This window comes from Pristiophorus japonicus, chromosome 16 (assembly GCF_044704955.1).
Source record: "Pristiophorus japonicus isolate sPriJap1 chromosome 16, sPriJap1.hap1, whole genome shotgun sequence".
NCBI classification, from domain to species: domain Eukaryota; kingdom Metazoa; phylum Chordata; class Chondrichthyes; family Pristiophoridae; genus Pristiophorus; species Pristiophorus japonicus.
The window spans coordinates 122,047,398-122,061,085 of record NC_091992.1 but is presented as its reverse complement, the minus strand read 5'-3'; the positions used below and the strand labels follow the sequence as shown (position 1 = coordinate 122,061,085).

Sequence of the window (13,688 nt, the reverse complement as noted above, 5' to 3'; positions counted from 1 at the left end):
GAGAAGCCGGCGGACAAGACATTCGAAGAGCTTAGTAAGTTGATCGGGGAACACCTTAAACCAGCGAGCAGCATGCACATGGCGAGACACCGGTTTTACACGCACCGGCGGCGAGAAGGGCAAAGTGTTCCATCTTCGTGGCAGATCTGCGGCGACTGGCGAGCCTACGTAAGTTCCCAGATGCATGCAGAGCGGAGATGCTGCGAGACTTTTTTATTGAGGACATCGGGCACGCTGGGGTTTTCAGGAAACTGATTGAGACCAAAGACTTGACCTTGGAAGCGGCGGCTCTGATAGCCCAGACATTTATCTCAGGGGAGGAAGAGACCAGAATGATGTATGACAAAAATCTTGGCTCAAATGCGGCAAATGTCCAGGGAGTCAACATTGTTAACACGGCACACAGTTCTCTAGGCAGACAAGGGCAATCGGACATGCCCCAGTGTGTAGTCAAACCCAAAGGGGGAATTCAACAGAGACAATGGCTAGCTGAACGGCAATTCATGCCATCGCAATGGACAATGCGGCCAGTAATGGAGCCATCAACACTTGTTAATGGTGCGCTTAAAGACAGTTACAGAGACAGTCAGAGACGATCGACTGGTAATGGACCTTTTGTTTCCAACAACAGGGCCTCCAGCTCATGCTGGAGGTGTGGAGGCAAACACCCAGCCAGAGCTTGCAGGTATCAGCAATATACCTGCAGAAACTGCAACGTCAGCGATCACTTGGAGCGTATGTGCAGGAAGCCTGCAGCCAGGTTGATGTACGAGGAGGACGGGCCGGATGTAAGCCTTACGAGGCCAAATGAATACTGGGGGAAATCGCTGGAAGCTGAAGTTCAATGAGTTCATGCGAAGCACATATACAGTTCATATACCAGGACGCCACCGATAATGATGAAAGTGCTCCTCAATGGCATCCCAGTATTAATGGAGCTAGACACGGGGGCCAGCCAGTTCCTGATGAATATCAAACAGTTCGAAAGGTTTTGGGTGTCCAAGGCCAGGAGGCCAAAATTATTGCCGATTGACGCACAGCTAAGGACATATACAAAGGAGATCATTCCAATGCTAGGCAGCGCCACGGTAGTCGAGACCCACAAAGATTCGGAGAACAGGTTGCCACTCTGGATTGTCCCGGGGGATGGTCCCGCACTACTGGGGAGGAGTTGGCTCGCTGTCATGAACTGGAAATGGGGCGATGTCAATGCAATTTCTTCTGTGGAGCGAGTATCATGCTCACAGGTCCTGGACAAATTTGACTCATTTTTTTCAACCCGGCATCGGCACTTTCATGGGGGCCAAGGTAGTGATTCACATAAACCCGGACGCCAGGCCAGTACACCACAAGGCCAGAGTGGTGCTGTACGTGATGCGGGAAAAGATAGAATGCGAATTGGACCGCCTGCTGAGGGAAGGCATCATCTCGCCAGTCGAATTCAGTGACTGGGCGAGCCCGATCGTGCCGGTGCTCAAGGCGGATGGGTCGATCAGGATATGTGGCGATTACAAGGCCACCATCAATCGGGTGTCACTCCAAGACCAGTACCCGCTACCGAGAGCAAAGGACTTCTTTGCGATGCAATCCGGTGGCAAACTTTTTTCAAAATTGAACCTGACCTCAGCTTACATGACCCAGGAGCTAGCGAGTGAGTCAAAGAAGCTGACTGCCATCACGACACATCAAGGGTTGTTTGAGTATAACAGATGTCCGTTTGGGATTCGTTCGGCCACCACGATCTTTCAGCGAAATATGGAAAGCCTCCTCAAGTCAACTCCAAGGACGGTGGTTTTTCAAGACGACATCCTCATTACGGGTTATGATACTGAAGAACACCTTCACAACCTGGAGGAGGTGCTACGCAGACTGGACCGGATAGGGCTGCGACTGAAAAAGGCGAAGTGCATCTTCTTAGCTCCAGAGGTAGAATTCCTGGGGAGGAGGGTGGCAACAGACGGGATCAGACCGACTGCGTCCAAAACGGAAGCGATCCAGAGAGCACCCAGACCCCGTAACACGATGGAGCTGTGTTTGTTCCTGGGGCTCCTGAACTAGTTTGGTAACTTTCTTCCCAAATTGAGCACGCTGTTAGAACCGCTACACATGCTCCTATGCAAAGGTCGCGATTGGGTCTGGGGGGACAGCCAGGAAAGGGCTTTTGATAGAGCACGCAATTTGTTATGCTCCAACAATCTGTTAACGTTATATGACCCGTGTTAGAAACTTGTTTTAACGTGCGATGCGTCGTCCTATGGGGTCGGGTGTGTGTTGCAGCATGTGAATGCCAATGGTCAGTTACAGCCGGTAGCTTATGCCTCCAGAAGTCTGTCCCAGGCAGAAAGGGGCTATGGGATGGTAGAAAAGGAAGCGCTGGCATGTGTATATGCAGTAAAAGAAAATGCATCAGTACCTGTTTGGCAAGAAATTTGAGCTGGAGACAGATCACAAACCCCTAACGTCCCTTTCAGCCGACAACAAGGCCATAAATGCGAATGCATTGTCCCGCATACAGAGGTGGGCACTCACGTTAGCCGCCTATGACTACACAATTTGGCACAGACCGGGCACTGAAAACTGCGCTGATGCACTCAGCAGGCTCCCACTAGCCACCACTGAGGGGGCAACTGAGCATGATGCTGAGATGGTCATGGCTGTTGAAGCTTTCTAAAGCGAAGGCTCACCTGCGACAGCCCGTCAGATTAAAGTCTGGACAAATAAAGACCCGCTACTGTCTTTAGTTAAGAAATGTGTCCTGAATGGGGACTGGGCAGCCACGTACAGGGCATGCCCTAAGGAATTTAAACCGTTTCATAGGCGCAAGGTTGAACTCTCGATTCAGGCCGATTGCCTACTGTGGGGAAACCGAGTAGTCATGCCCTAGATGGGCAGAGAGGTGTTTATCAGAGAACTTCACAATGAGCACCCGGGCATTGTCATGATGAAGGCAATTGCCAGGTCACACATTTGGCGGCCAGGGATAGATGCAGACCTGGAACTTTGTGTTCGCAGGTACAAGACGTGTGCTCAGCTGAGCAAAGCACCCAGAGAAGCCCCCCTTAGCCCCTAGTCCTGGCCCGTCAAGCCATGGTCACGCATCCATGTGGACTACGCAGGTCCTTTCATGGGAAAAATGTTTTTGGTTGTACTAGACGCCTACTCCAAATAGATTGAGTGTGTCATTTTAAATTCAAGCACATCCTCTACCACGGTAGAAAGTCTCCGGGCAATGTTCGCCGCCCATGGTCTACCGGATGTCTTGGTCAGTGACAATGGCCTGTGCTTCACAAGCACTGAATTCCAGGACTTCATGGCAAGCAATGGAATTAACCATGTCAGAACGGCACCCTTCAAGACGGCCTCAAACGGCCAGGTGGAACGAACAGTGCAGATAATCAAACAGGAGATGCTCAGAATCCAAGGGGGTTCTCTACAAAGCCGCCTATCACGCCTCCTGGTGGCCAATGGATCCTGACCACACTCGCTCCCAGGGGTTCCACTCGCAGAGCTGCTAATGAAAAGGATGCCCAAAACCAGGTTATCCCTTATACACCCTACTATGAAAGAAATTGTTGAGAGCAGGCATCAGTCACAATGTGACTACCATGACAGGAATGTGAGGGCGCGATGTATTGATGTCAATGACCCTGTTTTTGTCCTTAATTAGGCTGCAGGGTCCAAATGGTTTGCAGGCACTGTGATTGCCAAAAAGGGGAATAGGGTTTTGGTCGTTAAACTTACCAATGGACAAATCTGCCGCAAACACGTGGATCAAACTAAAAGGAGGTTCAGCAACCCCATAGAAGAAGCAGAGGAAGAATACGATGTAGTGTTTACTCCACCACAGGTGACCGAACACCGGAACCAAGTGGAGGAGAGCCCAGTCACTGTGGGCAGTCCGGACAGGCCTGAGGCACCGCAAACAGCAGACACTCAGGCCAGCGCCCAACAACCGGAGCCCCGACTCAGGCACTCTATAAGGGAGCGTAAACCACCAGAGATACTTAACCTGTGATCCCAATAAGACTTTGGGCGGGGGGTGGGGAGGTGATGTCATGTATTCGACTATCATTGTAACCCATGTACAAGCTGACCTAAGTTGTATACCTTGAGAACATTGACCACAAGGGGCGAACTTGTGGGAGACACTCCTAACCTGGATTTTCAGGTATAAAAGGGGAAGCTCCACCCACCTTCATTACTTGAGGTCTTGGTAATAAAGGTAACTGGTCACAGAGTGACCTTCTCTCAAGTATGGGCCTTGTGTGCATTTATACTGTATAGTAAGGACACATCAGTCCCATAGCCTCTCAAAGGCTTCTTGATTCATTACTGACTGGCTCGCCCCCGTGTCCACTTCCATGAAGACTGGAATGCCATTTATCTTGACTTCCATCCTCAATGGGGAATGCTCGATGGTGCAAGTAAACATGCTATATATCTCACCATGGGGCTGAGCTGCCTCTCTATCGTTTCATAATCCGCGCTGGATTCATGGCCATCTGCATACTCTTCATCAACACAATGGGTCATATTTCTTTTACACATTTGCCCTTTGTGCTGCAGCCTTTACACGAATAGTCTTTAAAGTGGCACTGTGAGTCCTGTGATTCCCTCCACAACGCCAGCATGGAGCTACTCGGATAGCCCCCCTCAGCGGACTCTGAGCTAAGAGACTCGGGGGCCTGTTCTCTCTCCCCTGAGAAGGTTCATGTTCTACAATCCAGCCTCTAAAAGGCATAGTACTTGCCGGGTTTGAGTCCTGAGGATAAGTCATCTGCCTAGAGTTGCAGGTCGAGGTCACAAATTCCTGGCTCACGGAGATGGCTTTCTGCAGAGTGACTGTGGTATCCGCAGACAGTAGCTTATGAAGAAGGCCCTCATGACCGATTCCAATGACAAAGATATCCCGCAGTGCTTTGGTGAGGTAGTTGCCGAAATCACATGGTGCTGCCAGCCTCCTGAGGTCTGCAGCATATTTTGCAATTTTCTGGCCTTTGGGATGTCGGTGGGTGTAAAACCAGTGTCTGGTTGTGAGGATGCTCTCTTTGGGCTTGAGTTGTTCTTGGATCAGCGTTACAAGCTCCTCGTGCGTCTTGGTCGTTGTCTTCGCTGGTGCCAGCAGGTTCCCGATGAGGCCACAGACAATGGGCCCACAACCGGTTAGCAGGATAGCTCTGCACTTATCAGCCAGTGTGGCCGGATTGTCGCCTGCCAGGTCGTTTGCTGTGAAGAAATGGTCGAGCCTCTCCACAAAGGCGTCCTAATCATCACCATCGGCGAACTCCTGCAACGTACGAAGGGTAGCCATTTTCACGTGAAGGTCCGTAATCTCGTCGCCAATTGTTATGTTTTTAAATGCTCTGATAATGACTCCACGAGGCTGTGTGTTGTACTTGAACTGTAGTGACCTTAGTCCTTTATTGATAACTCCAGAGTGAGGATCACACCTGGTGGCCTGCCTTTTATACTAGGCCTGGCACACCTGTACAGGTAACCTACAAGTCTCCCACTGAGGTGCCCCCTGGTGGCACACCTTGTAATAGTACAAGAAGTAACCATGTAGGATACATGACACAGGTGACCATTAGGACTCCAACAGTCGTGTCCTCTGGTGGCAAGTATTACATAGTTACATAGATAACATTACCCCCCCCCCCGAAATAGTTGAGGAGTCCCAAGAACGAACGCAACTCCATCACATTCTGTGGTCTGGGTGCATTCTTGATGGCCTCTGTCTTTCGAGTCCGTGGGCCTGATGCCGTCTGCTGCAATCTTTCTCCCCCAAAATTCGACTTCTGGCGCCAGGAAAACACACTTGGAGCATTTCAGCCTGAGTCCCATTCTGTCTAGTCGACTTAGAACCTCTTCCAGGTTGTGTAGGTGTTCGATGGTGTCACGATCGGTGATCAGGATGTCGTCTTGAAATACAACGGTGCTCGGAACAGATTTCAGCAAACTCTCCATGTTTCTCTCGAAAATGGCTGCAGCCGAGCGAATCCCGAAAGGGCACCTGTAGTATATAAACAGTCCTTTGTGTGTGTTCATGCATGTCAGTCTTTTCGAAGATTCAGCCAGCTCCTGTGTCATGTAGGCGGAGGTTAGGTCCAACTTAGTGAACGACTTCCCCCCCGCTAATGTTGCGAACAGGTCATCCGCTTTGGGCAGTGGGTACTGGTCCTGTAGTGAGACTCGGTTAATCGTTACCTTGTAGTCTCCGCAGATTCTGACTGTGCCATCGCTTTTCAACACCGGTACAATTGGACTGGCCCACTCGTTGAACTCGACTGACGATATGATTCCTTCATATTGGAGTCTGTCTAGTTCGATCTCGACTTTCTCCCTCATCATGTACAGAACTTCCCGAGTCTTGTGATGGACGGGCCATGCATCGGGGCCTAGATGGATCTGTACCTTGCCGCCTGTGAAGTTGCCGATGCCTGGTTCAAATAGCGAGGGAAATTTGCTGAGCACTTGAGCACACGAGGCGTCATCCACTGAAGATAGTGCTTTGATGTCGTTCCAATTCCATCAAATCTTTTCTAGCCAGCTTCTGCCGAACAGCATTGGGCCATTGCCTGGAACAATCCACAATGATAGGTCATGCACAGCTCCATCATACGATACCTTCACTGCCGCACTTCCAATGACTGGTATGAGCTCTTTGGTGTAGGTACACAGCTTTGCATTAATTGGGCTCAGTTTGGGTCTTTGTGCCTTATTGCCCCACAGTTTCTTGAAAGCCTTCTGGCTCATTATTGACTGACTCGCACCCGTGTCCAACTCCATGGATACTGGAACTCCATTTAATTTGATTTTCAGCATTATAGGAGAGCTCTTGGTAATGAAGGTATGTACCCTATACACTTCTTCCTCGGGTTGAGTTACCTGTGCTGTGTGATCCGTGCTGGATTGATCATCCTCTGCCACGTGGTGTGTCACTGCATGTTTACACATTCGCTGGAGGTGCCCCATTGTTGCGCAGCCTTTGCACATGTAGTACTTGAATCGACATTGATGAGCCCAATGATTACCCCCGCAGCACCAACACGGTGCTAATGGATTCACATTCACCCCCGATGGCGGACTCTGAGTCATCACAGGTCTTGCAGCCGCAGACGTATAGGCCCTGCCATACGCAGTTCAGCCTGCTAGCGACGTCATTTTATGCACAGTACTTGCCAGTGAGCTTCGATGTTGAGAAGTTTGGTGTTATCGTCTGTGGCCATGCATGCCTGGGCAATCGCGATGGCTCTGCTCAGGTCTAGGGTTTCGGCAGCCAGCAGCTTTCGAAGAATGACCTCGTGGCTGATGCCCAGCACGAAAAAGTACCGTAGCATTTGCCCCAACGCAGCTCCAAAATCGCAAGGTCCCACGAGACGTCTCAGGTCAGCGACGTAATTCTCCACGTCCTGGCCCCCGGAGCGATGGTGCGTGTAAAAACGATACCTGGCCATAAGGATACTTTCCTTCGGCTTGAGGTAGTCCCGAACCAGCGTGCACAGCTCTGTATATTCCTTCTCCGTTGGTTTTGTCGGTGCGAGCAAATTCTTGATGAGGCGTATATTTTAGGCCCGCAGACGGTGAGGAAAACTGCCCTGCACTTGGCCGCGTTAGTGTCTCCTTCCAGCTCATTGGTCACGAAGTACTGGTCGAGATGCTCAACGAAGGCTTCCCAATCATCACCCTCTACGAATCTCTCTAATATTCCAACGGGAGCCATGGTTGCGTGAAGGTTCGTATTCTGTTAGTCGTCACCAATTATTAAGTATACAAGAACTCCACAAGGCTGAGTACTGTGAGCTAAACTTAGTGTGACCTTAGTCTTCTTTATTACAACCCCAGAGTGCCTAAACAACATGGCAGTCAACCTTTTATACGAGCCCTGCACCTACCCCTGCTCCCCCCCAACCTCCCCCTGGCCTTATTTAGTTTAAAGCCCTATCGACCTCCCTAGTTATTCGATTCGTTAGAACTCTGGTCCCAGCATAGTTCAGGTATAGTCCGTCCCCATGGAACAGCTCTCTCTTTCCCGAGTATTGGTGCCAGTGCTCCATGAATCGAAACCCACTTCTCCCACACCAATCTCTGAGCCACGCATTCATCTCCCTGATTCTATCGACCCTATGCCAATTTGCTCGTGACTCAGGTAATAATCCAGAGATTATTACCTTTATGGTTCTGCTTTTCAATTTAGTCCCTAGCTGCTCAAACTCTCTCAGCAGAACCTCTTTCTTAGTCATACCTATGTCATTGGTACCTACATATACCATGGATCCTCTCCCTCCCACTCCAAGTTCTGCTCCAGCCCGGAGGAGATGTTCTTTACCCTGGCACCGGGTAGGCAACACTGCCTTCGGGACCCACACTCTCAGCTGCAGAGGACCTTATCTATCCCCCTAACTATACTGTCCCCTACTACAACCACCATCCTCTTTACTCCCCCCACTTGAATGGCTTTCTGCACCATGATGCCTTGGTCAGCCTGCTCGTCCACTCCGCAGTCTGCACACTTGTTCACAAGGGTTGCAAGAACACGTGCAGGGAATGAGGCACCTGCATTACTACCTCCTGGATCCCTGTACCTGCCTCACTCGCAGTCACACCCTCCTGTCCCTGACCACGTGTCAATTCTAAAGTATTTAATCTAGAGGTGTGGCTGCCTCCTGGAGCAAAAGGTCCAGGTAACTTTCTCCCTCCCTGATGTCTCGCAATATCTCTAGCTCCTCAACTTGGAGCCGAAGTTCGTCGAGTCGCAGACACTTACTGCAGATGTTGTCGCCCTGGACCAAAACGTCCAGAAGCTCCCACATATTGCTGCAGCAACACATCTCCTGTTTTCCTAATATTTAATTTAATTTATTAGTTTAGCGTTAATCAAAGTATTTACCTTATATAGTTTATTAAACTAGTTAAATAAATAAAGGTTAGTTTGGGAGAGCCTGTTGCAGCACCTCAATGCTGTAGAACACAGACAGAACAACTGTCAAAATCAACGTGGCCATGGTCCCTTTAAGGAAACTGGCTGATGACGCGTCATCAAATGACATCATCAGACCCGCTTCCTTCGATTGGCCAGGAACCTCGCAGGGAGGGTTTAACAAGCCCAATCTAGGGAAGATTCTTCACACAGTGCCCCTGGAGCCAAGAGCGGCTTTGCCACCTGCCAATGACCCCGGCTGACCCAAACTCACCACGGTTAGCAAGATCGCGGCTTGGTTGTCCAGATGCATAACAATCACATCACATTGTAAGATTTACTCTTATGTTGTGAGCTGGTGAATAATATAAAGGAAAACTACCTCTTTCTGGAGAATGAATTCCAAAACCAACTTTGGTAGGAATTTAAGATTGGGTCTAAGGAGTGCCCAGTTACCTTTACACATATAATTCCTGAAACTCACTGACAACTAGTTCCAGTCAAAGTTATCAGCAAACAATTCTTGGAAATCATCAATTTGAAGTTACATGAACTGAAAAAATGAAAAGAGGATAATTAATAGACAGACAGGAACCTGATTAACATCTAACCTAAAAAAAATGGCATCTCCAAAAATGTAGCACTTCATCAGTCCGAAATTCTGAAATATCAGTCTAGATTACATGTTCAGGTCCTGGAGTGAAGCTTGAATGTCCAACCTTCTGATTCAAAGGTCAAAGTATTACTAACTAAGCCAACTTAAAAAAAAAATCATTCACAGGATGTGGGTGTTGCTGGCAAAGCCCATCCCTAGTTGCACTTGAGAATGTGGTGTTGAGCCACCTTCTTGAACCGTTGCAGTCCATGTGGTGAAGGTACTCCCACAGTGCTGTTAGGTAGGGAGTTCCAGGATTTTGACCCAGTGACGATGAGGGAACCGCAATACATTTTGAAGTGAGGATGGTGTGCGACTTGGAGGGGTACTTTGAGGTGGTGGTGTTCCCATGTGCCTGTTGCCCTTGTTCTTCTAGGTCAGGAGTGGGCAATTGTATTGGCTGGAGGGCCACTTAACACATTTTGGTGAGCTGTTGAGGACCGCACACATAAAATGAACTGTGTTAACAATAACTACCATTAAAATTTGTTATGGCATTTATTGTATAAAGAACCCTTCATGTTGTTTCCACATTTAATAAAAATAACAACATTTATTAACATGCTAACGAACATGATACAGGTTTACCTAAAACTTATCTTGGCCATTGATATTATTGTGCCATTATTAAAAGAGTAAAACTGGTTACTCAACAAGATCAGCCATGATCTTATTGAATGACAGAGTTGGCTCAAGGGGCCATATGACCTACTCCTGCTTCTATTTCTTATCTTTTTATAAACACCGGCATAGTACTCCAACCAGAGTACATTCTGTACCTTGCTACCCTCAGTGCTTCTTCCAAGTGGTGTTCAACAAGGAGGAGTACTGATTCATCAGCTGAGGGAGGGTAGTAGCTGGTAATCAGCAGGAGGTTTCCTTGACCTGATACCATGAGACTTCATGGGGTCCAGAGCCAATGTTAAGGACTCCCAGGGCCACTCTCTCCTGACTGTATACCACTATGCCGCCACTTCTGGTGGGTCCTAGCCTGCCAGTGGGACAGGATATACCTAGGGATGGTGATAGAGGAATCTGGGACTTTGGCTCAAAGCCTGTGCGTATGTCTATGTCAGGCTGTTGATTGACTAATCTGTGGAACAGCTCTTCCAATTTTGGCACAAGTCCCCAGATGTTAATGAGAAGGATTTTGCAGGGTCGACTGGGCTGGGTGTGCCTTTGTCATGTCCGAATCCGATGCCTCGGTCAATGCCGGGTGGTCCATCCGATTCTATTCTTATCTCCATGTAAGCTGACACTCAAACTAAATACACAAGGGGAAAACACAATGAACTATTAAGGTGGATGCAAGAAGCTGTTCTATTGTTCAGTATGAAATAGCTTGATGTTAGGGTTATCCCTCCCCAGTGACTTCTATACACTTATCTATAATTACACTGGCCTTGGGACATGAAAAGTGACATCCAAAGAATGTTTCCTACCTTTAAATTGGACCTAATATCTGATATGATTCTATATATGCACATATAAAATAAATATAAATATAAAATAATACTGATTAATGTGACATTGCAAAATAAAACTTTGCATGTGTGAATATATGTGATCACTTGTTCGCATTTTGTAAATTGTTTGAAAACTAAGCACATAACTATAGCTGATCTGTATAATTGCAATACCTGTTCAAAATTTAAATCTCTCTTTCTTGGCACATCTAGTGCTGGGAATAGATCTCCTATAAGTCCCATAAACACAGGTAAATCATCTGTTACTATCTTTGGAATATTAAAATCTCTCAAGGCTCTCATAAGAACTTGGTCTTCAGGACGAGTTGGATCTCCTCTTTTCAAAGAGCCAGCCACAACCAACACAGACTTGATAGCCCGCAATCCCCAATCATAGTGGTCCTGTGAAATAAGATTACATTGTTACATATTTGGTGTCATTTTTTGGGGAAACCATTAAAATGAGTGACATCCTCTGATTGAGAAAAAAATGACAAATTGCTTTTCAACCATTTTAATGAAATGCTAATATTTTAAAGAAATATTTTAATATAAGTCCTGGGGGCCGAAATTGTCCACCACCCTAAACGGGCCACACAATTCGAATTAAATTATTATTCTCCACCCCAATCCATGGGGCGGAGAATAGCGGGAAATTGGCCTCCTTAAATTTTTGAATTTGTCCAGGCGGTGTTTGGGGCGGCTGATGGGCAGAAGTGTTTGGGAGCGGAGTGGAAGGCGGGTGCTGTCATCAACGGCGCACTGAGCATGTCAGCGCAATGCTGATGATGTCAGCGCGATGCGGATGTGCTGTGTCCCGCTGACTCGTAGCAACGTCCCTCCCCTTCAGTTAAAGGGCAGGGCCGCTGCGAGCTCTGCAGCCACTTTAGTGGCACCCACTGGGCCACTATGGAGAGTTTCGGCCGGGCCAACGGCCCGGTACCCAAGATGGGGTACAGGGCTGCCTGTTAGCAGCCCGGCCGAACCTGTGGCCACCATTGTCAGGCCAACTTCAGAGTCGGCCGACAATTAAAATAAAATGCCGGCTGCAGTGGTGCGCCCTCCCCCTTACGGGTGGATGCGCTGCCGGGAAAAGCTGTCGGGGGGTACCGAATGGCGGCAGCTCTGCTCCCGCGGGGCAATTTCCCTCGTGGGGCGGAAAGGAGTCGCTGCCAGGCAGTATGGGATCGGCACATATCCAAAGGGGCAGGAACACGGGCGGGGCGGAAACCCTGGCCCAAGGGACAATTTTCGATAGGTCGGCACATCTGCCTGCCCCTGGATGGAAAGGCCTTACCTTAAAGAGGGGGGCAATTTTCGCCCACAAATCTCTTGAATTCCCTCCCTACAACTCTAGCTCCCTCGTCTCCTTTAAGTCGCTTCTTAAAACCTACCTCTTTCATCAAGCTTTTGGTCACCTGTCCTAATATCTCTTTATAATATATAATAGAAAAACAGAAAATGCTGTAAACACTCAGCAGGTCAGGCAGCAACTGTGGAGCGGGAAACAGAGTAAATGGCCTTGATCCTCATGGGGAGGCAGAGAGGGAACGGGGGGAGGGGTGTGGATATGTTCTGGATAGGAAACCCAGAAGTATGAGTATCCTGGACGTCCTGCACATATTAACCGCAGTATGTGTTTTAGTAATTTTTCTGCAGGTTTTCTGGCTGACAGCCTGGGTGGGAAAGCCTGTGCCACGAGGCTGCAGCTAGGTAGCAGGTAGGGAGGGAGGGCGAGATTGTAGTTGGGTCTGGCCGGGGGGGTGGGGGGTGTTGTGCTTGGTGGGGAGATGTGTGGGGAGATCGTGGTCATTGCCAGGGGGGAAGATATTGCCGAGGGTGGGAAAGAGATCACGGGGGGAGGGGTAGGAAAGAGATCGTCGTCAAGGGGTGCAGATCGTGGTCGGGGGCCGGTTATGATCGGAGAGGCAGATTATGGTTGGAGGGGCAGATCCCATGGGGAGAGATTGTGGTTAGTGGAGGAAGAGACTGGGGTGGGGTGCAGATCGCGGACGGGGGGAGAAATTGGGAGAATGGGGGGAGAGCATGGATGTGGGGGCTAGAAGCAGGTAAGCTTGTTGGGCTGAGGGAAAACACTCCTACTCATGCTGGCACATAAGCAGCGCTGTAAATACACTTATTTTATGGATACGGCCCTTCTTGCCTCCTTTTAACAGCCGGGCTTCCCAGAGCTTGGCAAACCCGTCCAAATGGGTTAAAAATTAAAATCCTGTAAAAATGGAGGCATGAAGTCTCCTTAAAAGCTTTTCCCGACTGATCCGCCTCCTGAGATCGTATTGGTTGCCCATCCCGCCTCTGTTAAAACAGGCGGCTGCCATTTCTACTTTGACTAAAATGTGCTTACATCATTCCTCAATGTTATTTACAGCGCTTGTAGAGCTTGTTGCTAAAACTAGCTTTATGTCATTTTAATCACCTGTCGAATTAACCATGGGAATGAGATTTCTTAGTCAGCACTAACGAATGCTGCATTCTCTGATAATTTTATTAGTGTTTCAACAACAACTGCTGACCAAGAAATCCCATTTCAATAGCAACAATTAAAAGTGTCAGTCAATGATAACACATCTGAAAAAATCTTTTCACATCCCTGAAGCAGTTAACAAGCCACCTGAAAGAGTATAAA

General features: G+C 48.6%; 1 protein-coding gene across 1 annotated transcript in view; it reads right to left on the bottom strand.

Moving 5' to 3' along the window:
• The window catches only part of LOC139226779 (dynein axonemal heavy chain 17-like), a 1,002,254-nt gene that overhangs the window by 358,854 nt on the left and 629,712 nt on the right, over window positions 1-13,688 (bottom strand). Inside the window, exon 40 of the mRNA XM_070857781.1 lies at window positions 11,216-11,443. Coding sequence (XP_070713882.1) covers window positions 11,216-11,443 — 228 coding nt within the window. The remainder of the gene's footprint in view (window positions 1-11,215; window positions 11,444-13,688) is intronic.